The sequence below is a fragment of the Schistocerca nitens genome, chromosome 1 (assembly GCF_023898315.1).
Source record: "Schistocerca nitens isolate TAMUIC-IGC-003100 chromosome 1, iqSchNite1.1, whole genome shotgun sequence".
NCBI classification, from domain to species: domain Eukaryota; kingdom Metazoa; phylum Arthropoda; class Insecta; order Orthoptera; family Acrididae; genus Schistocerca; species Schistocerca nitens.
Window position 1 is genome coordinate 207,066,715 of NC_064614.1, and position 25,014 is coordinate 207,091,728.

Genomic DNA, 25,014 nt, shown 5'->3' on the forward strand with positions numbered 1-25,014 from the left:
CCCTATCACCATCTAGCTTATTAGAGATGAAGCCTAAGGCAGCGGGATAACAGATCAACTGGCCGCGGTTTTCTCGAAGGAAACATCGCCACATTTACCTGAAATGCCATACGGAAATCACGGGAACCTAAATCAGGAGACAAGGAATTTAAATTACGCCTCTTTCTAACGATCCCTCTGTCTTATATAACGTTTGTCGTTCCCAAAGAAATTCACCGATTTCTGGAAAAAAGAGAAAAAATTAATTAGTAGAGGTACAAAGGCACTAGGTATGATTTACTTAGTAGACTTCCAATCTGAATACCTTGTTTCGCTTAGCAAGAAGAAGCTCTCATTGTCAGATATAAGTTAACGTTAGATTTAAGTAACAAAGTACAAACATTATCCCATATTGAACGAAGCAACAAGTTTACTGTTACCAGTCACTGTTTATTTATCTGTACGACGCGTTTCAGAGGTGTAAACCTCCATCCTCAGGTGGATTTACATTTGTTAGTACGATATGTGTGTGTGTGTGTGTATGTGTGTGTGAGTGTTATGTTATGATTTTTTTGTGGAACGTGTGGCACTGTCTAATGGGAGAAACAAAACACTGTTTCAGTACATAGTTTTCGGTTTCTTTTGACAAAAAAACTAAACGTATATCTAAGGGTAATAATAAAATAAGTAAAATAGAGTACTTGCAGTGACCACTGGAGGTATGTATTTTACTTATTTTATTTTTATTTTTACCGTTGGATATACGTTTAGTTTCTTGTCAAAAGAAACCGAAAACCATATTCTGAGGTAGTGTTTTGTTTCTCCCACTAGACAGTGCCACAGGTTCTTCCAAAAAATCGTAATACAACAGACACACGTCATACTAACAAATGTAAGTCCACATGATGATGGAGGTTTAAACCATGAAACGCGCCATGGAGATAAATAAACAGTGAATGGTAACTAAACTTGTTGTTTCATTTAATATCAATGACAGTTACAGTAGAGCCTAACCTAAAATGTTCGCATTTGAAATGATTCCATTTGATTGTGTATCTGATAAGAATTTAATTCTGCATTTACGTTGGATATTCCAGCACTGTTGTTAATGGATACTCTGCGAACGTAACTGTGTAGCATTATTTTCAAACGGCCCACAGGTACTGCAGTGCTTCATTAGGTACGGTCGTGATCATAATACAATGCCTGACAAAAAAAAAAAAAGGGACGCGTCCAGAAGGTGAGGAGGAAACAAAATGAAAATTCACGGGTTGAGATGTTACCTGATGTAATTCAGTGGTTACAAAATCGAGTAAAATTTAGGAAGAAGTTAGCAGTAGTGGCCATTTATCAATATGTTTTGCAACCCATCTAGACGAAATGCATTCTGTGACTCAGTTGGGAACGGTGTCAGAGAGATTTTGTACCCTCTCATGAAGAAAACTGGTCCACACCGGCTGTAGCTGGTTCTGGATACTGGCACTGAGACAGATTTGGCGCCCAGTCTGATCCCACCACGTATGTTGTGTTGAGGGCATATCTCGGGATCTTGTTGGCTACGGAAGAACCTCATCACGCAGACAGTTCATAGAGACTCGTGTCATGTGTGGACGAGAATTGTCCTGTTGAAAAATGGAACCACGATACTGTAACGTGGGAGGTAACACATGAGGATGAGCCGGCCGCGGTAGCCGAGCGGTTCTAGGCGCTTCAGTCCGGAACCGCGCGACGGCTACGGTCACAGGTTCGAATCCTGCCTCGGGCATGGATGTGTGTGATGTCCTTAGGTTCCTCGTGATGGCTGGGTGTTGTGTGCTGTCCTTAGGTTAGTTAGGTTTAAGTAGTTCTAAGTTCTAGGGGACTTATGACCACAGCAGTTGAGTTCCATAGTGCTCAGAGCCATTTGAATCATTTTTTTTGTCCTTAGGTTAGTTAGGTTTAAGTAGTTCTAAGGTCTAGGGGACTGATGATCTCAGATGTTAAGTCACATAGTCCTCAGAACCATTTGAAACATTTTGAACATGAGGATGCAGGATGTCCATGACGCCCTTTGCACCGTCAAAGTTATCTCAGTCATTACCATCTCTCCACATCATGAGTCCAGGAGTCTCACCTCCGTGCCACTCCAAAACACTGGAAGAACAAGGCCGCTTCCCAGCCACCTGGCATACACGCCGCCGATGGTCATCCAGAGTGGTGCAGAACCGTTATTCATCGCTGAACGCAATACGGCGGCATTCATCAGCGGTACTTGCTTCCCTGTCGCTGCACCACTCCAAACGCAAGCGTTTCTGTTGAGCCGTTAATGGCAGCCTGCTAGTGGGACCGTAATTCACTGATCAGGTGCAGCTAATCTCCTATCAAAAGTGCGGGATTTTTTAAGCCTATGTACCTCGGTACCAGGGTGTGACTTACACTTATGTATACTGTGAATTGTCAATACCAACTATTGTGTAACTTTCCCAGTGGTGAGATGGGCTATAGGCGCGTTCCGAAAGCAAATAATAAACAAGAGAAAGGATCGAGATGACACGCATTGTTACAGGCAGTCCATTACGTGTTCTCGGATGGCAGACGCAGCTGTGACAATGGGTACAATGTGACCAGAATCTCAATGATGAACCCTGCCTGCCTACACATTCCCATGCAGTCCAAAATCGGGCCACTGTCACATCCGAATGCCCCACAACTCTAGGTACTGCACGACTCGACCAGCTGACCAAATGGAGGCCCACAATGAAGCCTCAGCGAGGTGCTCATAATGCTATCTCACACGAGTCGCAGCCTTTCTATGTCTTCCGCAATGGTGACTCAAAATCTGACGCTTTTCACGCTACTTCTGTACATGGTGCGGCGATTAAATCCAGACAAATTTCAATTTGAATTTTCCGCCATATCGTACTTTTTCCGGAGGTCGCGATTGGCGTTCTTGAAAGCCATGGGTATCTAGTAAACCGTTAGAACCTCAGAATGACCTAGATGTTACGGCCAAGTGCGGAGTAAAATCGAAGAGCCGCGATTATCGAAGGTCTTCGCGCTGGGCGTTCGCCCACTGAAATAGTTCGATTCTTAGAGTACCCGAGATCAACTGTTTACGATATTTTGGCCGTGTATAGTGCTTCGGAGAAGTCTGGTTTTCGCGTCACAGGTGTTGTGTCCAGTGAGGGTGGCATCATAACACTTCTTTGAAAAGGGACAAACTGTCACAAAAGAAGTTTCCGGAATGAAATTTTCACTCTGTAGCGGAGTGTGCGCTGATATGAAACTTCCTGGTAGATTAAAACTGTGTGCCGGACCGAGACTCGAACCCGGGACCTTGGCTAAGCCATGTCTCCTAAATATCCTTTCTTTCAGGAGTGCTAGTTCTGCAATGGTTCGCAGGAGAGCTTCTGTAAAGTTTGGAAGGTAGGAGACGAAGTACTGGCGGAAGTAAAGCTGTGAGGACGGGGCGTGAGTCGTGCTTGGGTAGCTCAGGTGGTAGAGCACTTGCCCGCGTTAGGCAAAGGTCCCGAGTTCGAGTCTCGGTCCGGCACACAGTTTTAATCTGCCAGGAAGTGTCACAAAAGAAGTTTATCTGCAATTTTTGACGAATGTCGTGAAACCGTGAATGCTAAGTGTGGCCTCGAGGAGACTATATATTTTTGAACAGGACGTTTAGTCCAAAACTGGCTCTCGGATGACGTTGACATGTTTTGGTCAAAGGAGTACCGGCCCCCGAATAGCCCGGATTTGAGCCCCTTCGTCTACTATGTTTGGAGCGTAATCGAAAGAGTTACCAATAAGACGAGGCACCCCAGATCGCATCTCCATGCACCGCTCTAGAAGCAGCATTCGCGAATATGAGCATTGCTGTTTTAAAGAGTGCGTGCGACAGCTACAGGACAAGATTGGAGGCGGTCTTTGCGGCTGAAGGAGGCTACATCCATTAATGTTCAAAAAAATGGTTCAAATGGCTCTGAGCACTATGGGACTTAACTGCTGAGGTCATCAGTCCCCTAGAACTTAGAACTACTTAAACCTAACTAACCTAAGGACAACATACACATCCATGCCCGAGGCAGGATTCCTCTTGAAAGATACCAGTACTTATATGTAAAAGGCTTTTCAATTTAATTTGTATTTTGTTTTAATAAATTTGCTTCTTTAAAAAAAAGTCATGTGTCCGGATTTAAGCGCAGTACCCTGTACCCTACCAACCCTGGTAACAACTATTAACGCGATCAGAACTACGATGCACTCTAGAGCCCTTGTACCTATTACAGAGAATTGTAATTGTAATCATTTACATATCGACTGATTGTGTGTGTACGAGTACAAAGTTACGTTGACATCTGACTATGTCTTCGGGGTACTTCACGTTTTGTCAGGCAGTATACTATGATCTCGCCTTGCTATAAATTGGAAGCAACGTAGCTTGCAGGTTGTAGAGCTATGTACAGTTTAACAGGGAATATGAAAAATGCAGGGTTGGATTTTTAGACGTACTTAATGAGCTGCAAGCAGTTAAAGTGACGTTAACAGAAATTAAAAAATCATAAAGCACCAGATAATTGAACCCCCGAACTTTTCGACTGCAGTGGAGCAGTTGCTCGCGCGGTACAAGAAGGAAGAGATTCGGAGTTGATGCTAAACTTGCGGAAACACGAATGGAGCAAGTGCTCTGGAAATAAAGATCATTGCCATAGAATGCTGATTGCACAGTCTACAGAAAATGCTGATTCACTGTCGCTTTTCACGCTGATTACAACACCTCTTAGCAAGCTAGTCTGCTCTGAAAAACAAGGATTGTGCAGCGCCTCATGTTGCTACAGTCTGTCAGAGAGTGCTTTGTTATCACAGAGAAACAATGGAAAAGAGATTTTGTCGTCCGAAGGGAGTCGGAGCTGTTAACAAACAGGGCTCACACGAGAGGTGACGCAGTTGAATAAACGAGAGGGCAGGAAGCGCCCAAATCCAGCGAATAGACCCGGCACGCACCGGTACCGAGGACATACGCAATGACGTCGCCGTTACGTCATGGGGTGTTGGCCGTTATCTGGCGCGTTAGGTATTGGTGAGATGTGCAACTGCGCACTGATTACGTTCACTACGTCACCGTACCAGGGTGCATATCTCTCACCTATTCCCTGAAAATGTAGAATAGAAAGGAGATACGTTGCGTCTCTGAGGTTCTTATCAGCACCCTCGAAGAATGAGATTCCCACCTAATCTTTCACAACGGACACTGTGTAGAATACTGAAGCAAAACACACTAATCGTGCCGTTTCTTTTGCTCTCTCTCTCTGCTACTGTGTGCGTGTGTGGGAGGCGGGTGGGGCGGGGGATGGGGGTAGGGCGAGGGGGGCTGTGTGACCAGTTATTCAAAGATTTGAAACCAACCTCTGCTTTCCTCTGGTGGCAGTCTCTTCAGGTTTCCACACTTCTCAGTAATTCTTGTTTCAGCTAGACAGCTTATCGACCGAAAAGCTAATGAATTCTACTACCCTTGATATCGTATAGCCTGCTTTCCTCACCCGTTATTACTCACAGTTCGTCAATAATTATTCCACCTACCCCTTAAATTTCTAGTTTTATTCTGAATTCCTATGGAATGTTCTCTACTCCGGGGGCCTTGTTTCGACTTAGATCTTTCAGTGCTCTGTCAAACTCTTCACGCAGTATCATATCTCCCATTCCATCTTCATCTATATCCTCTTCCATTTCCATAATATTGTCCTCAAGTACATCGCCGACCTCGGGGAAGATCAGTTTGGATTCCGTAGAAATGTTGGAACAATACTGACCTCACGACTTATCTTAAAAGAAAGATTAAGGAAACGCAAACCTACGTTTCTAGAATTTGTAGTCTTAGAGAAAGCTTTTGACAATGTTGATTGGAATACTCTCTTTCAAATTCTGAAGGTGGCAGGGGTAAAATACAAGGAGCGAAAGGCTATTTACAATTTGTACAGAAAGCAGATGGCAGTTATAAGAGTCAAGGGGTATGAAAGGGAAGCAGTGCCTGGGAAGGGAGTAAGACAGGGTTGTAGCCTATCCCCGATGTCATTCAATCTGATATAGAGCAAGCAGTAAAGGAAACAAAAGGGAAGTTCGGAGTGGGTATTAAAATCCATGGAAAGAGAAATAAAAACTTTGAGGTTCGCCGATGACATTGTAATTCGGTCAGAGACAGCAAAGGACTTGGAAGAGTAGTTGAACGGAATGGACGGTGTCTTGAAAGGAGGGTATAAGATGAACATCAACAAAAGCAAAACGAGGATAATGGAATGTAGTGGAATTAAGTCGGGTGATGCTGAGGGAATTAGATTAGGAAATGAGACACCTAAAGTAGTAAAGGAGTTTTGCTATTTGGGGAGCAAAATAACTGATGATGGTCGAAGTAGAGAGGATATAAAATGTAGACTGGCAATGGCAAGGAAAGCGTTCCTGAAGAAGAGAAATTTGTTAACATCGAGTATAGATTTAAGTGTCAGTAAGTCGTTTCTGAAAGTATTTGTACGGCGTGTAGCCATGTATGGAAGTGAAACATGGACGATAAATACTTTGGACAAGAAGAGAATAGAAGCTTTCGAAATGTGGTGCTACAAAAGAATGCTGAAGATTAGATGGGTAGATCACATAACGAATGAGGAGGTACTGAATAGGATTGGGGAGAAGTTTGTGACAGAACTTGACTAGAAGAAGGGATCGGTTGGTAGGACATGTTCTGAGACATCGAGGGATCACCAATTTAGCATTGGAGGGCAGCGTGGAGGGTAAAAGCGTAGAGGGAGGCCAAGAGATGAATACACTAAGCAGATTCAGAAGGATGTAGGCTGCAGTAGGTACTGGGAGATGAAGAAGCTTGCACAGGATAGAGTAGCATGGAGAGCTGCATCAAGCCAGTCTCAGGACTGAAGACCACAACAACAACAACAACAGTGGCTCAAATGGCTCTGAGCGCTATGAGACTTAACATCTGAGGTCATCAGTCCCCTAGAACTTACCTAAGGACATCACACACATCCATGCACGAGACAGGATTCGAACCTGCGACCGTAGCAGTCGTGCGGTTCCGGACTGTAGCGCCTAGAGCCGCTCGGAGGCAGCGGCCTGCTTTCAGTTCCTCCCTGTGTCTTCTTTCGTGATTCTTCCATGGTTCATGTTTGACTTCAATCCACTAACCAGCTTCTTGCAGCTTGTTTCTGCACCTCGTCTCATCGACTGAGCAATCCCTTGCCCCATATACTTCCCCAGATTAATTAGTTCTTCACCTTAAATGAAAACTAAGTCGATGTGGCAGTAAACAGCAGACGCCGGTCCTTCCTGCTTACCTCGTATTATCTTAACCTACTGCCTGCTCAGCGGACACCTCAATTATTTCACTTCGCATAATGTAATTTCTCCAGTTTTTATATCCATTACTTGACTTTATGTCACCTCTTATTATCTTTCATTGTCACTATCTCACTCCTGCTTCTGAGGTTTAGCGTCTGTACTTTCTGTTTGACATTCCTTTATTTTCAGCCTTCAGAAGAATATAATTTACACACCTTAATATTATAACCTGTGCCCTTTACTCGTTCATTGCTGTGCTGAACTTTCCTTTCCTTTTTTTGCTGTTTTTAATACGTTTCAGTTAAGCAGCAATAACAATGAATTGCATTCCTGTCTTACTGTTTTATCTGTCTGACATTTCACTATCTTTCTTACATTTACAGTAACTTAATTCTTTCTGTACCTAAATGAACATCTTATTTCAATTTATGACACCAGAGATAGCCATTTATTTATCTGTATTATTTCTTTGAACTCTAAATTCAGTTCGATTTATCCTCATAGACATCTGTCATATAGCTGTCTGTCCTGCGTACAACTTATTCGTATCTTAATTTCTCGTGATCCATTTCTTCCTTTTTCAATTCGCTGTACTTGTAATTTCTTGTGTCATCCAGAAGCCGAAACCTTTCCATTTTGCTTTTCTTTTTTTCTGTACACACCCCTCCAGAACTATATTTATGATTTAACTTTTCCTTTAGCATCCGCCAAATCGTTTTTCCATTCTTCTTTCTGCATTTATTGCATGATACCTGCCAGTCATTTTTACTTATTCATATCTCATCTTGTCGATCCATTTTATCTTTTCCATTCTTCGCAACATCAACACCTCGAATGTCTCCAGAATTCAAATTTCTGCATCGTGTAATAGAACACTCCATAGAAGACGTTTGATATGTCGTTTCCCTTGTTGACGTCAACATTCCTACGAAATATCGTCCTGTTCTTTCTTCTTAATTTCTGTTGTTGTTTGTGTTTTTATTTCTTGATCACACCTTTCAATCAATCTTTATTTTACTTCCTAAATATTTTGGCTCTTTAAGATAAACCAGCTTTTCTCCATTCAACAATGTTTGTAACTTGTTTTGCTTCTGTTTGTATAACTGTTTATTTCTTTGCGTTGACTTTCACACCATAAGCATTGCCAAAAGACTGCATTGTTTCACTACTTGCTGAAGTTATTTTCGATTGTTCATGTGTTCATATCTATTGGGTACTCGACCACGTATGATACGATGAAAGCTCAGGCTAACACTGCATTATCGTAAACAATGTTTTAAGCTGTCATTATATTTCACTAACCGCTTGATTGCTTTATGTCCGCAAGTAGTTCTGTACCTTTTACTGAAATATAATTTGTTCATTGTTGGCGTACAACGATTCAAAACACAGGTCCGTGAGTTACACAGTGCGGCAAAAATTCTCTAAAATAACTCTTCAACAACAAAATTACTCTTGAATATTCAAATGAGGAAGGAACAACCTGAAGGGTAGCACGTGTCCGTTTTTACATATAGATGTTCAGATTTCCTGTTTGTAGAGTTTTTCTCTACTAGAATCCTAACCAACTTAGAGTTAAAATGGCCCGATTTATCTCACAGCTAGTTCGTCTGCTCAAGCAAATTAAGTTTTTACATGTATATCAGTTGATGTATTTTACTTCTACATACATGCATACTCCGCCAGCCATTGTATGGTTCATGGGGACGGGCCCACTACAAATAATTTCCGTTCCAGTTTCCCATACAGAAGGAGCGGGGAAAGAACGATTGTCTATATGCTTCCACAAGGTTCTGTAAATTTGCTCAACAATGTTCCGTGAAACGAAAATGGTATTCCGTCCAGGAAATCCCTTTTGAGTTCACGAAGCATATGCGTAAAACACGCCAGTCGACAGAGCAATTTTAGCAATTCGCTTCTCGATGGGTTTCTTTAATCCGATATGACAGGTATCCCAAACACTTGAACAATACTCAAGAATGGGTCGTACTGGTGTTCTGTTCACGGTCTACTTTTCAGTTGAATCATATTTCCATAAGTTTATCCCAACCGTTCCATTTCACATAGCTTTGCAACTTTACGCCTAGATATTTAATAGGCGTGACTGTCTCGAGCAGCACTCTACTAATGCTGTGCTCTAACATTACAGGATTGTTTTCCTACTCATCTACATTAACTTATATTTTTCTACATTTAGAGCGAACTGCCATTCATCACAAAAACTGAATTTTTGTCTACGCCGCGAAACCTTCCCGTACACCACAGCGTCATCAGCAGACGGCCACAAACCGCTGTCCGTCAAATCATTTAAGTGTATGATGCATAAGAGCGACCCTGTGACAGTTTCCTGTGGCACTCGTAACGCTAACCTTGTGTCTGGTCAACACTCGCCGTCGAGGATAACTTACTGACTTCTATTACTTAAGAAATCTTCGATCTGCTCGTGTCATAGTTAACAGTCTGCAGTGGGCACTATCTTCAACACTCTCCGGAAATCTGGGCATATGAAAGCTGCCGGTTCCCTTCATCCATGGTTCGCAGTATATCGTGTGAGAAAACAGCAGGCTGAGTTCCGCACGAGCTATGTTTTATAAATCCGTGCTGATATTTGGACGGTAGCTTTCCCCTCTCAAAAAAAAAAAAAATTATATTCGAACTGAGAATATGTTCACGCATTGCCCGCATCTCGTGGTCGTGCCGTAGCGTTCTCGCTTCCCACGCCCGGGTTCCCGGGTTCGATTCCCGGCGGGGTCAGGGATTTTCTCTGCCTCGTGATGGCGGGGTGTTGTGTGCTGTCCTTAGGTTAGTTAGGTTTAAGTAGTTCTAAGTTCTAGGGGACTGATGACCATAGATGTTAAGTCCCATAGTGCTCAGAGCCATTTGAACCATTTTGTTCACGCATTCTGCAGCAAACCAATGTTAAGGATCTTGGTCTGTAATTTTGCGGGTCCGTTTTTTTATCCTTCTCATATACAGGAGTCACCCGCACTTTTCCAGTCGCTGGTGACTGCGCTGGGCGATAGATTCGCGATAAATGCAAGCTTAGTAAGTGTCCATTTCCGTTAATCCCGTCCTAGCGACTTGTTTCAGCTCTTTCAGTTGTTTCTCTGCGTCAAGGATGCCTGTTACTATGTGCTCCACACGGGAATCTGTGAGACGATCAATCGACGACAAATTTGTACGATCTTCGTGATCTCTTAACACTCCGTTATATGTGTCATCCTATCGAACGTCGGTACACGCCTGGTATCTCTGAGGTACACATTTAGTTAACTGAAAAAAAAAAATAATGTTTGCTTTCACAAATGAAGAAGTACACATACAACATCAAACTTAGAACGTTACTTATTACATAAACTGTGTTTAAACTTTTTTTATAAATTAATTCATGGAAATTCAGTCAAAAGAACTAAACCTGACTAGTACCACTAGGATTAGTAAAAAGAAACAAACAAAAAAAAAGTCCCCTACAACCTCTACTTTTACAAAATGTCTCTGAATGATTTTAGTCATTGTCATGATCAATTTTACACCCGCCGACGCAAAAATAGTCACAGTGTTGTGGGCATAAAAGTTGGCCGCATCCTCCGCATGTGTATTTGGTGGGTCTTTTTTCATCGTCCCAGCAGGGTTGGCTGCGCATTCTTTTACGAGCTTCAGTATCAATTGTCCGCAGCTCGTGGTCTAGCGGCTAGCGTTGCTGCCTCTGGATCACGGGGTCCTGGCTTCGATTTCCGGCCGAGTTGGCGATTTTCTGTTCCCGCGGACTGGATGTTTGTGCTGTCCTCCTCATTTCATCATCATGATCATAATCATCATCATCATCATTCGGGACAGTGGATAGATTGGACTGTTTAAAAAATTGGACTGTCTAAAAATTGGGACTTCGTACGGGTGCCGATGACCGCGCAGTTCAGCGCCCCACAAACCAAACATCATCATCAGTATCAATTGTTGCAGAGTTACTTAAAATTTGTGCTATTTGACCCTCAGGAAGCAGTTCTCAAGGACGTAAGGCGATAGTGCTCGGCAAGCGATGGTGCTGTGATCACCTAATCCAGTGATCTACTATGAGCTCTTTTCTCAGATCACTAAGGAAAACTCGGCGTGGTGGCACGTTTTGCTCGTTCCTCAGGCATATGAATTGGCTGTTGATACCAGCTACGTTTAGGATTTTGAAAACAGTATCATTGGCCACCTTTTCGTGCATCTTTGGACACTGTAAGCTGAACACATTTTGGCAGCCATGTCCACACCAAGTTCATATTTATTGCAATATATAATAATTTCTGGTTTTCTTTTCTCTCCAACTGCTTCCTCAATTGTTCCGTCCGAATGCATACTGGAAATCAAGTGCACATTCTTTTCATTGTTTTTGTTCTGTGGCAAACATGAAAACATAGTGCCTCCTTTATAGAAAGGAAAAAAGTTGGAGAATGCCTCTGTGCTTCTCAAATCTTTCATTTCTTTAGGAATCTGCTGTTTGTTCTTTTCAGAGTCCCCCCACAGGCCAGACCGTGTTTTGTTGACAAGGTGTGTAGGAGATTAACATCACTGAACCAGTTGTGAGCTATTATATTATGACCTGATTTAATAAGAGGGCAACCAGGCGCGAACGACATACACGAATTTATTACTAACCAGTAAAGGGCTAACAGCTTGCTTGCCTGCGTAAATTTCCATGCTTCACTTATAATACACGCTTGACGGCAGCAAATATTTTAACTCCATGTTTAGCTGGCTTGGAAGGTATATATTGAATAAAGTTGCACCTACCCCTAAAAGCCTCCAATTTCTCATCCATGATGACGTCTTCTCCTGTACAATGACTCTCTTTACAGTTCTTGATGAATTTCTCAAAACTGCCCCTGATATGGGCAGTGCGATCGAGAGCATTTTGCTCTTCTCTGGTTCGCCTGTCATCGAATCTCAGAGTCTGAAGTAAGAAACGAAACTTATTGATACCCGTGGTGAGACGGAATATTTCAATCCCGAATCCATCATTAGCCCATAAATCTGAAAGGTTAAGTTTTCTTGCTTTTGAAGTTCCAGCAAATCCAGAGAAGGGCAGTGAACGCTTTTATCTTGGTTTTGTCGGTCTTTTTAGCGGCTCTGTTACGTGAATAATTATATTGTATGCTGTCACTATATTGTTTAGTTAACATTACAACCATTTCTAGCACACTGCCATCAAATAAACAGAGCCAACGTTCCAGAATAGTCTGTGACTCTTTTGCCCTTCCGACAGGGCCTGGGAGTTGTCTAATGGGTTTGTGTTTACGCCTACTCTTACGTGGATAAGGTGTTTTTCTCATCAAACTGAATCTAATATTTTTCTTCCTCGCATTTTGAGACATACGCAAGAGGTCTCGTCGTCTTCACAATCAGGTGGTATGTCTTTTTTCAGTGTCAGTCTTCTCTTCGCGTTGTTGAGCCTCCTCTTCTGCATCAGTGTCAACTAACTTCCTCTTCCGGAACCTCTGGGGTGAGGTTTGACGTTCCTTCAGGAGCTGAAGCTAATGAAGGCAGACTTTCTTCGTCATCACTCTGGTCAAAATCACCAAGTAGAAGTCGTGAGTTTGTCGGATGACGTATGGGTTAGCGAGATCACACTACTGTTTTTTGTCGCCGTTTTGAACATATCAATGAAAAATACTTGGTTTTGAAGAAACAAATTATGTACGAATAACGTGGACAAAATAAAGTCACTCAGAAGATTTGGAATAGTCAAACTAACATAAATGCACGTGTTGTATTAGAGAGATACATGAGTACGTATTAGGTACGCAAATCCATTTTCACAAAAACAATTATAATTGCAAGGTACAACATCGTTCGCTAAAACGAAAATTGAAGAGTAAAATAAAAAAATGAAACATTTAAAAAACTTAACTTTAAAACGCATGGCGTATCTGTCAGACGCAGAAATAAATTAATCACATCTCGAGCGTGGGACGCGCGACAACGTTCGACTAACCCGTTGAGGAACGACGTGCTTGAGGAATAGGAAAGAGGAAGACAACGTCGCCCTCGCGCGGCTAAACCTGTCATCAAACACTCAGGCATGTAACTGTCAGATACATAGCGTGTAATGGAGTGTAAAATGCGAAATTTTATACTTCAGCTTTCGTTTCGCTGCATTCTATTGTCACATCAGACTGGTGAACAAATGACCGCCCATGGCTTCATTTCAGAAAATTTGTCAGTTTTGGTAAGTTAATGCAACAACATTTATAGTTGTTTTCTCTTTAATGTAATGTGGATCTGTCCTTTGTACGGGTACACAGCTTCTGCGCAAGAAGGTCGCTTGATTAGGTAATTGTTTTAGAGTGAGGTGCTTTCCCGCGACGAAACATCTCTGTTGGTTGATAACCCAAAACTGAAACGCTCGTTCGACTCAAACTTTGCTGCGGAACCAAGCGTATGACTATGAGAGAGAAATGCAATAATTATTTTCCTTCTTTCCAAGATAAGAGACAATGAAGAATTGAAACTAATTAACGATACGGACTCCATCAACTGACAGGTCGTTTAAAGTTGTATGCGTTGTAGACGCTCGAAATTATTCAGGGAGTAACGCCACTGTAAAATGGCTGATGTTGCGCCTGTCCGGAACGTCTGTTACAAACATACTTGCTCGCCATCAAATATTTTATTTTGGTTCGTGATAGAGCCAGCTGCGCTTTTGGTGATTTCCAAACAACCAGAAGCTGGAGTTTCTAGCTGTTCTATCGTAATGTGTACACCTATCGCCCAATGATATTTATATAGGAAAAGAAAACAAGCAAGAGTCTCATGACATTGTTGACTTGGAGACCTCGTGGGGCAGGTCAGCCGATTAATACGATCTTTCTTCGTAGTGTTTGACAGTTCTGTCGTTCAGTGTATGTGTTGACTGTAGGTGACTGTGTATGATGTTTAAGAAGGTTAACCATGAAGTTTTAATTATTACCTTGAAAAAATAAAATTATTTAATTATTTTTGTTTGTATCAGGTACAAGTCAGCAGTCGTGGTTAGCGCTGAAATCCCCGTACCATATTACCGTGGCACGCTGCTATGGGATCCAAAACAAAATGGACGAACTCAGTCATAAAGTGTAGCCTCGTACAGTAATTCATTTGCAGCAGCCTTGGAAATGTTTCAGCTGTGTGAGGTGGTTTCTTTAACATGCATTTAATTTTGGATCCTCTAACGGCGTGCTGGCGTCAAGTTCAGTATGAAATATTATTATCTTTTTTTTTTCGTAACTTAACTCGAAGGAAAAAAATACCAGCTTCTGTAAATATAGTGCTTCGCATAAAGAACAATGCATCTTCCACGTCGTCTTCGAAATGGAATCTGCTGCCAGTAATTGTGTGCATCTCAATATGGATGTCATAAAATCAATGTGACCGACGAGATTTTGCAGGTCTGAAGATTTCCTGCGTCCGAGCACGCTCCAAAACCTCACTCATATTTGCCGCTAGTTCTTCCCTTCCACCTCCAATCCTATGTGACCCCAAGAACAGATAGTACGTTATCTCTATCCTCTGTGTACGTATTCAATATTTGCGGTATACTGGTTTCCTCTCAAGGTATTCAACGTAGCGTAGTTGCACCAAAAAGTTACTCGCAACAGAGACACACCCTGACCACGCCGGGAACCACCGGGCATACTGGGGCGCTGCTGTCGCAGCAGGGAGTAGGGGCGGGTGGTGGGGGGTGGCCGATGGCGGGGGTGTGGTGGGGGTGGGCTGGCCGTGACCTTGCGCTCGGGGGGTCGCCGCCGCTGCCGCTCGATCGAACGGCCTGCGCGCTCTGCCGCACCGTGAATGAAGCGTGACGTCACGCGCTGTGCGGCTATCAGCTGGGCTAATAATACCGCAGCCCGACGCGGTGCGGCGCGGCGCGATAACGCCCGAGCCCCACGGATGGGTCCAGCGCGCAGTCGACGTCCTCGTCATCTTCATCGTCTCTTTCCAAGACACTTCCATATGTCTACATCTGCACTCGGCAAGCCAGCTTACGGTGGACGGCGGAGGGTAATTTTTATACCGTAGCCACTCCACCCCCCCCCCCTGCCCATCCCCTCAATTTTTCCTGTTGCAGACGCAAATAGTGCGCTAGAAGAATGATTGTTAGCAAGTCTCCGTACGGGCATGAGTCTCTCTAACTCCGTCTATAATGACCTCGCTGTTGACCGGACGTTAACCCTTATTTTTTTTCTCTAATTTTACCTTCATCGTCTTCTAACAACATATAAATAGGAGGATGCAGTAGACTAGTTCACTGTTTCCATGGAAGGACGCCGATTTACATAGTAAACCACAGCGTGATGGCCGGCCGCGGTGGCCGTGCGGTTCTGGCGCTGCAGTCCGGAACCGCGAGGCTGCTACGGTCGCAGGTTCGAATCCTGCCTCGGGCATGGGTGTGTGTGATGTCCTTAGGTTAGTTAGGTTTCAGTAGTTCTAAGTTCTAGGGGACTTATGACCTAAGATGTTGAGTCCCATAGTGCTCCGAGCCATTTTTGAACAGCGTGATGCGCAACGCCGCTCTTGTAGCGTCTCCACTGGAGTTTCCTGACCATCTCCGAGACGCTTCTGCGCTTACTAAATGAAAAAGTAACAAACTGCACACTTTTTCTTAGGTTTTTTTATGAAGCCTGTATGATACGGACTCCAGACTCATGAGCAATTTTCAAGTACTGGTAAAAAAAATGGCTCTAAGCACTATGGGACTTAACATCTGAGGTCATCAGTCCCCTAGACTTAGAACTACTTAAACCTAACCTAAGGACATCACACACATCCATGCCCGTGGCAGGATTCGAACCTGCGACCGTAGCGATCGCGCGGTTCCGGACTGAAGCGCCTAGAGCCGCTCGGCCACAGCGACCGGCAGTACTGGTCAAACGAGGGTTTTGTAGTTTACCTCCTTTGTGATTGGGCTACATTTCCAGGGGATTCTATCAATGAATCTGAATGGAATTTCCGTTACCTGCTATCAAGGGCGCTTATATCCGGAGGCAAGGGGGGAAGGAGGGGGGGGGGGATGACAATCCCCTCTAGGAAAGGAAAAATTATTGTGTAGTCAGGTGCTTTTCTTTCATGAAAATTATATAACAGTCGATATTACACACGTTTTTAACAGAAACGTAACTGAAAGCTTTTTATGGTTACTTAAAAGTCACCATTCGGCCTCCAAAATGTTAAAAAATACTCCTTACGCACAGATCCAGGCCCCTCCTCCCCCCCCACCCCCTGCAAAATAAAATATTGTACGGGAGCCTTACCTGTCATTTATTTTTTCGTGATCGTTCCATTTAAAATCGCTCTGTATCCACATACCTAGACGTTTTAAGCATGTAACTGCTTGGAATGAGCCGGCTGGAGTGGCCGAGCGGTTCAAGGCACTACATTCTGGAACCGCGAGACCGCTATGGCCGCAGGTTCGAATCCTGCCTCGGGCATGGATGTGTGTGATGTCCTTAGGTTAGTTAGGTTTAAGTAGTTCTAAGTTCTAGGGGACTTATGACCTCAGAAGTTAAGTCCCATAGTGCTCAGAGCCATTTGAACCATTTGCTTCGAGTGATTTTTGTGCAATCGTGTAATCATACAATAATTGATCTTCCTTCCCGTTTATGCACAATAGGTCATAGTTGCTTATTTTGAGCACCAGTTGCCAATTACTGCATCAAGCGTTGATCATTTTCTAGGCTTCCTGGGTTTCGGCACAATTTTTTACCGTTGCGGTTTCTCAGAATACAACAGCATTATCCGCGAAAAGCCTCATGTAACTTCCACTACATCAGTTACACATTCTGTAAAGAGTAATGGTCCTACGGGAGTGTGCTGAAAAGTGATATTTCCGAATTTTTATGTGAAACTCTTACGGAGTTTTAAATAAAAATAACTTTATTAACATTTTACATCTCTCCTATCCACATAGTTTCTTCTCGACATAGTCACCCCGGCGACGAACACGTTTCTCCCAACGAGAGACCACTTCGTCGTTACTGTGACTGTAGAATATTTGACTTTGTTGACGGAAGCACAACGTCACCTCTGCTTTCACCACTTCATCAATGTCAAAACGAATTCCTCGAAGGTGTTCTTTAAGTTTAGAACAGAGAATCGGATGGGGCTAAGTTGTGCAGAAGGAGATGGTGCTCCATGTTTGTGCGAACTCCTCAAATTCTGAACTCAGTTACAGCACACAGTTTCTCACGCACCGACAAAGTTACGTTACATACGGCCGTTTTTCACCCTACAGATGGGAGCCCTCTAGCGGCAGATGGCAGCCAAGCAACACATCAGTCTGCCTCCTCATATGGTTCAAACATAAACATCCTACAGAAATGCAAACGATTTTTCCTGCCCGTTGTGAACGAAATTCTAAAAACACAAATCCCTCCCACCTCAGACTTGCCCAGCAGCACGACAGCATCCAACAAATGATGACTACCAACACGGAGCTTCTGCCACTCCTGATATATAAATTTCAAACCATTGTGAATTACATGTCAGAAAGTACCTATCATTGTACGAAGTGTTAAGGTTTCATTCGCAGTATGTTGAGGAAGGAGGATGTCTCTGTGTTTCCTGTAATTTTTGTTCTTTTTCTTCGCGGTCCCTACAGAAGCGAGACTTTGGGACTGTAGTTCTCGGTGATTATAATTAAAGTGCGGTTACTTACCGATGTGCAGGGCGAGTTGAAATTATCGTATGGCAGCGAAACCTAGCTGATATTCTAATGCGTTAATGCGAAACCGATTTACGCTGCAAAACAATTACTTCCAATTTTGGGCTACCAGGTGCTAACCTGGCTCTGTTAATGCAAGAAAGACGTACAAAAATATTTCAATATGTAATCGATTGTATTGTATTGAACTGGGGACCTAGAAACGACGGAGAGGCGTCGTCCCCGCCTTAGCTCTCAGTGGTTCACAACCCCACAACGAGCTACAGCAGCCCACTCACCCCACCGCCGCCCACACCGAACCCAGGGTTATTGTGCTGTTCAACCCCAGCTCGGATGTCTGCATTGTGTCTAAAATTCGCAATTCTAATCAATAAAATATCTCAGTACCAACTTACTGTTGCACTGAATGTCGGCTCTTAAACATCGTGTTCTATCACTCATTATGGAAAATAAAACAAAAGAAAAAGAATGAAATTCTTCATCTGCTACGATTGTATGATTCTAATTAATAATAACACAACCTTCAGGATTAAACAGAATGAAGGAAAATTAGAGTTTAGCGTTCCATTGACGTCGGTGTCATTAATGACTGACAACAAACTCGGAATAATTCAAGGATGGGGAAGGAAATAGGCTATGCTCTTTCAAAGGAACCATCTCGACATTTCGCCGGAGCGATTTATAGATCTCACGGGCAATCTAAATCTGGATAACAGGAAGCTGATTTGAAGCGTAGTCCTCTCGAATGCAAGTCTAGTTTAGTACCCATTGAGCTACTTCGCTCGGTACTTACACGCAAGAGCAGAAGAGCTGCTGTTCATTAGCTATATCATTTAAATAAGAAGGCATGCACGAGGTTTACACATTTCTTTTTTTTTTCTCCAGAAATACTATTCAGCGCTCTTATTGGAAACATCATGTCGAAATACTAAGAGCATCACCCGAACACATCTATAACTATTCCATTTATAGCTCAGCCGTATGTGTGTGTGTGAATGTGCGTGTGTGTGCGTGCGTATGTATTTACCGCGCTCGTGCGTGTAAAGCTAATAATACGTTCGTGGCCTCCTCCGAGGCTGTAAGGATTCCTAATCCTATGAGCAAATCTCATTAGATGCACATTATCTTTGTATTATAACTAAGTACATAGCTCGTTATTATTGTATTATGTCGCCCCACTCAGTCTAATTTTGTAAGGCTCCAAACATTATAGTATTCAAGACTGGTTCAAACGACGGAGCAATGTATCATTCATGTACGAGCTTCCCGCTGTAATTGTTTATACTGCTGATTGTCTCTTTAGCAAGGATCTGTTTTCTGTATGTTTCCCCGTTTATCGCAAAAACATACCCGCTAAATCACTTAAATATACCAAAGTATATCAACACCAGCCTCAAAAGGCTCCCGATGACAATTACCGTGTCATTTTTGAGTACTGTAAACATTTAAACACCATTAAGAACACTATCAGTTATGAAAACCTGTCAAGTAGTAAGCTCCGTACTCAAAAAATGGTTCAAATGGCTCTGAGCACTATGGGACTTAACTTCTGAGGTCATCAGTCCCCTAGAACTTAGAACTACTTAAATCTAACTAACCTAAGAATATCACACACATCCATGCCCGAGGCAGGATTCGAACCTGCCTGCGACCGCAGCGGCCGCGCGGCTCCAGACTGTGGCGCCTAGAACCGCTCGGCCACTCCGGCCGGCCTCCGTAGTCAAATGCGTTGTTTATTTTATGATAGTGTCAGCTTTAACGTAGACTTTTCGGAAGGAAACAGCAAAGTTTCAAATTATTTTTGTCTGGACATCGCAAGCTAACGTACTTCATTAGTAATATCTGCAAACATTCTGAGCTAGTTTACTGTGGCTTTTACGCATACTGTAAAGCGAAATTATTTCCTTGAGAGATACACAGTGGTATGGTAACTTCTGTTACTGCATTCGCAAAGATGACGATAAATGGAACACATTATTAAGATCGTTTATTCTGGCAACAACTACTTCTTTTTACAAATCTTAAATATTCTTTTTTAGGAAAAAAATTGCCCCAAAATCAATAGTTCTTAAGAGAGCCAAAGCAAATGGCTAGCCATCTTCGTTAAACGAATCAGTTAATTAGGTCCACGGATATATTCTGACGTTTACATGTCATATTAAACTCTGCCCACTAGGAATTCTTCTGTTAAGCCATATTCTAAAGTAACGTACTGTTTAGTAACTTACAGCTCTGTTTCAATGGAACATCTTTTGGAATACGTGCCATTTAGCTAAGGACTATTTGAGGAATGTAAACGGTCAGCGCAGTTAACTACGTTCTGAGTATCAGGCAACTATCGACTGTGTTTAGTGTTTTCTGTGAATAGCTAAGCGAGTAATAGTGTTGTGCTTTGAGACACATCCAATGATGCACCCTCTTCTGGTATCTCATCCCAATAGAAAACAATGGAGTACTATTGTTAGCCCCTTAATACCTGAAAAAAATACTAAATATAAGAAAAAAATAAAATATTATGCCCCTCTAGCGGTACCTAAGACAGTCAGGAGATGGCAGCACATGTCACAAGCATTGAGAGCTTCTTGTGAAATCTGCACTACCAACACTAGTGTTCTATCGCAGTTAACATTCCATTTATTAGCGTCCCATTCGTATGATGCGAATTAGCGACTCTTGGTATTAAGGCGCTACGAGACCGTCAATACGGTTTTAGGCGCTACAGTCTGGAACCTCGCGGCCGCTACGGTCGCAGGTTCGAATCCTGCCTCGGGCATGGATGTGTGTGATGTGCTTAGGTTAGTTAGGTTTAAGTAATTCTAAGTTCTAGGGGACTGATGACCTGAGAAGTCAAGTCCCATAGTGCTCAGAGCCATTTGAACCAACCAACCGTCAATACGATCTATTTGGTAAACAAATACTGCGTTTGTGTACTAATCTATAGTGCAGAATCTTAAAAAGATTTTACGGAAATGAAAACAGTCTGATTTCTAAAGAGTTTCTGGCAGAGTCCAGCAACAGATTAGCGCCTCCTTCGTCGGGCAGGCCAGTCGAACAGCACTGAACTGCCCGAACGTCTCGCCGACTTCTGTGCGGCAGGAATGTGACAGCCGGCAGTGGCGAGGAAAGGCTGCCAGCGGCAGCGGCCAGCGGCCGTGACGTGGAGACGTGACGTGTCGCTCGCCGTGTTTACGTGTACTTGTAAGGGGGCGGAGGAGGCCCGGCCGCCTACGCGATGCCGCCGCACCGGCTAAATATACCGCGCGCTGCTATCTTTGCGTCCACTTGGCACGCGAAGCCCCTATTTCTAATTCCTCGCCGATGGTGTCATCGGTACGTAACGGTAGCGCGCGCTCCGCCCGCCGCACCGGCTGACCGCTTACATAACAGCACGTCACACGCTTGCTGGCCGGTTTATTTGAGGCTTGACTCACGGCTGGGGCCTTGGACGCCCTTCAAAAATGGAATCGCGGTCGTCGCCGGCTCGCATTCTGCCAACCGGCGTCGTGTGCTTCGAAGCACCGCTATAGAGGAAACGGCGGTGCTACAGTGGCAGCGCCTCAGTGCGACGGTCGCAGGAGGCGCGCGTCTGCGAGGGGAAGAGAGAGCTCTGGCGGGAATGGGCGCGAGAACAGCTGTACTGTTCGCGCAAGCCGAAGCGGTGGTGTTGGTATCACTGCCGCCTCCCGAGCGTCGGCGAAACGTGCCGATCGCCGGCTGGCATTCCTCCGCCCGTGACGTCGAATTCGCGAGCCCTCGGCAGCGTTCGGCCCTTTCCGATCACCTTAAAAGGAGACGCCGCTGCGCAGCACTACAGAAGACTCTTCAGGGTGCGCAGCATTGTTGCGGAAGCAAGGGACTTGGCCGAGATGTACGGCGCGACCGTCGCTAGCGCAGAGCGTCCGCCGCGGCGAGAGCGGCGCTGCTATATCTGTTCGATTACGTCACCTTGACGTCACCGTTCCGCGGCGCCGTGGAGGGGATGGCGGCGCCCGCCGAGTGACTGACGCCGCCGCGGGGTGGGGATGGCGCGCGGTGGGGGGAAGCGGAGGGAGGGGCCGCGTGCCGCCGCACTCTCATTGGCTGGCCGGCCCCGTCGCGACTTCCAAATATGGGACACGAGCTTCATTCATAAAACTGGTGACGGAGCCCGGCGGCGCGCTAGTGCTAGAGCAGACGCCGAGGAGGGAGGACGGCTGTCACACTAAGTGCGCGTGTGTTTGCGTGCGTGCCTGCGCGGGTGACCGATAAGCGGCTTTTGACAGCCGAAGGTGACGCGAGTACCTCGACCCCTCGCGTGGGAAGGACGCGACGACAACAACAACAACACAACAACCCTGTCGGCTACCGGTTGTGTGTTGGTGCTCCCCCTCCCCCAGTCACCCACATCCTGGACGTGCCACCTATTCGCCGCCGCCTCGGATTCGACGACGTCCGACTCGGCGAGAGGAAGTGACGCACCGCCACCGCCGACCACTCCGTCAGCCTCGCAGCAGGAGGAGGAGGAGCAGGCAGGGCTAGCCGTGCCGGGCGGACCCGCAGACACCGACACGCTGGTCTCTGACTGTCCAACAGGAGGAGGCGCCGCCACCGCGCCCGCCAGCACCTGCTCGCCGCCGACAATGATCATGGACGGCGTCGAGACGCTGGCGCCGCACCCGCCCCTGCTGCACCCGCACCCGCTCTTCCTGCCGGCCGAGAGCGCGGCCGCCGCCGCCGTGGCCGCAGCCGCCCACCACTTCAACGTGCTCAGCTTCGACTGCCTGTACTCCGGCAAAGACGCGGTCGCGGGCGCGGCCGGCTCGCCTTCCAGCCCGGCCACCGCCGCCTCCGCCGCCGCCTCCTCCACCGTCCCCGCGCCGCTCGCGGCGGAGCCGGCCGCCCCCGAGCCGCAACCCGGAGACCTAAACACGCCCGTCACCACCTCCGGGGACATTCCGTCCTTCTTCGGACCGTCCACCGTAGTCGAGCCACCTCCCATTACAGGTAGGGCGGCACCCTTCTCACTCGCGGTAATAAGTCCCGCGACCGGCGCCAACTCGATTCGTGTCTCTGTGTAACAGCGGCTCCCACACCTCTAACACACACACACCAGACGCAGACGAGTACCGGAAATATAGCCCGCTTTACGCTTGTATATACTGTCGCTTATCGCTCCTGGCTTCCAAACACTGCTTTCGGTCTCCCGGAGTGACAATCTATCCATTTGTTTATAATGTGTTAGCGTCAAGCTGACGCTCTCCAATAGCACGCCTCTGCCTTTTAAGTTGTTGTTTATGTTTTTCTTATACTATGTAAGGCAACGACCTTGCCGCAGTGGATACACCGGTTCCCGTGAGATCACCGAAGTTAAGCGCTGTCGGGTGTGGCCGGCACTTGGATGGGTGACCATCCAGCCGCCATGCGCTGTTGCCATTTTTCGGGGTGCACTCAGCCTCGTGATGCCAAATGAGGAGCTACTCGACCGAATAGTAGCGGCTCCGGTCAAAGAAAACCATCGTAACGACCGGGAGAGCGGTGTGCTGACCACATGCCCCTGCTATCCGCATCCTCAACTGAGGATGACACGGCGGTCGGATGGTCCCGATGGGCCACTTGTGGCCTGAAGACTGAGTGTTTATACCATGTAAACATCGTGATCCTGATGATGACTGTCTGCTATAGTGATCGAAATTTTGCTTTATTTTAGAACAAATACAGTATTCTTATTTATTAAATCAGCTTCTGATTTTGGCCTCACAAGGCTCAGTGGACTCGGTTCCAGTCTTTTCCCTCCAAAAAGCAGGGTGGTTACTGAGAACTGAAGGCGAGACCGGCGAAAACTACTAGACCACGAAGACAAAGCTGTGCTGGAGACACGTAAGAGCCACCGGTCAGTGCCATCGTCAGTACAGAATGTTCATTCTGTTACTCGAAGTCGATCAAATAATACATTTAATTGCACATTTTATGTTGTTTTTTATGTTCTTTTCATGCCGTCTAATTGTAGCCAGCTTGACGGTGGTTACCAACAGTAACGACCGATACGTTGCGGAATTTCACAATAAATGCCGTCACACAGACAGCTGTCTGGCGAGACTACGCTCAGGTATTGCGCTATTTGCGCAGAATTTAGTGCAAACTGTACGTCTCGTCGACGCTGAGGAGCGCGCAACGCTAGCGGACGCAGCCGGCAACCGGCAAGCGGCTGGTGACTTGTTGCGTGTGGCAAGCACTGACTCATCTCCGGGCAATGAGTCCCGCTGGCGCTCAGAAGCACGTGCCTGCTGCGCCGTTGGCAGCGTCGCCGCGAGCGATTCAGGAGCGCCGCGAACGCAAGCCGGCAGTGCCAGCGGCAAATGCGTCTCGTGCGGAGGCTGCGCTCTGCTATGTCAACCGACGTTGTACACAGAGCTCGAAAACTAAATGTACTCTTCAAACCGTTGTGTGTCTCGATTCTGGCCTTTTGGGACTTCTCAGACTGTGACTAACTGCTGTGCCCCTTCCTTATGATTTGACAATGTACTGTCAGTCTTGTAGTTAATCAACACGACTTCAGTAAATACCGATTTGTTTATAAATAAAGCTTACTTAGGAGATTTCCCATATGTTTCTGACGTAAGATAAATTCCGACCACTAGCTTATTGAACCACGATTATCGTATAATTTTTAGCTAACGTGTCTGTCTTTCAAAACTACCTGGCTTTTGCTTATGTGGCACGATTGTATTACTGTATTTTATTCAGCGCAGACAAACCGTACATTAAACTTACGCCAGCAAAGTAATTATTTTGTATTTAAATATTCATTATTTTCTTATCAAAATATTTATCAGTTTCAAGAGTGTCGCGCTGTTTGAGACGCTTCCTGCTCTAGGAGCCTCTCCTGATTTGAGCTTATACCGCCAAATACGTTGTAAATACAACGTTTAATCAGCGAGTAAGCAACAGAAAAAAAAGAACAGTGGACGTAGTGATTCAAGTCTTACGTTCTCATGCTTCTCGTTGATTCGTCTCAGCAAGTGCTGCATCACATTGCTTTTCTAGGACTTGAAATAAAA

General features: G+C 45.1%; 1 protein-coding gene across 2 annotated transcripts in view; it reads left to right on the forward strand.

Moving 5' to 3' along the window:
- LOC126245939 (early growth response protein 4-like) overlaps positions 1–25,014 on the forward strand; it is a 157,088-nt gene that overhangs the window by 87,073 nt on the left and 45,001 nt on the right. Inside the window, exon 1 of one of the 2 annotated variants that reach the window (XM_049948357.1) lies at positions 22,125–22,960. The exons of the other annotated variant lie outside the window; for it this stretch is intronic. Coding sequence (XP_049804314.1) covers positions 22,597–22,960 — 364 coding nt within the window. The 5' untranslated portion in view covers positions 22,125–22,596. Of the gene's footprint in view, positions 1–22,124; positions 22,961–25,014 lie in introns of those variants that run through there. 2 annotated transcript variants of the gene reach the window in all.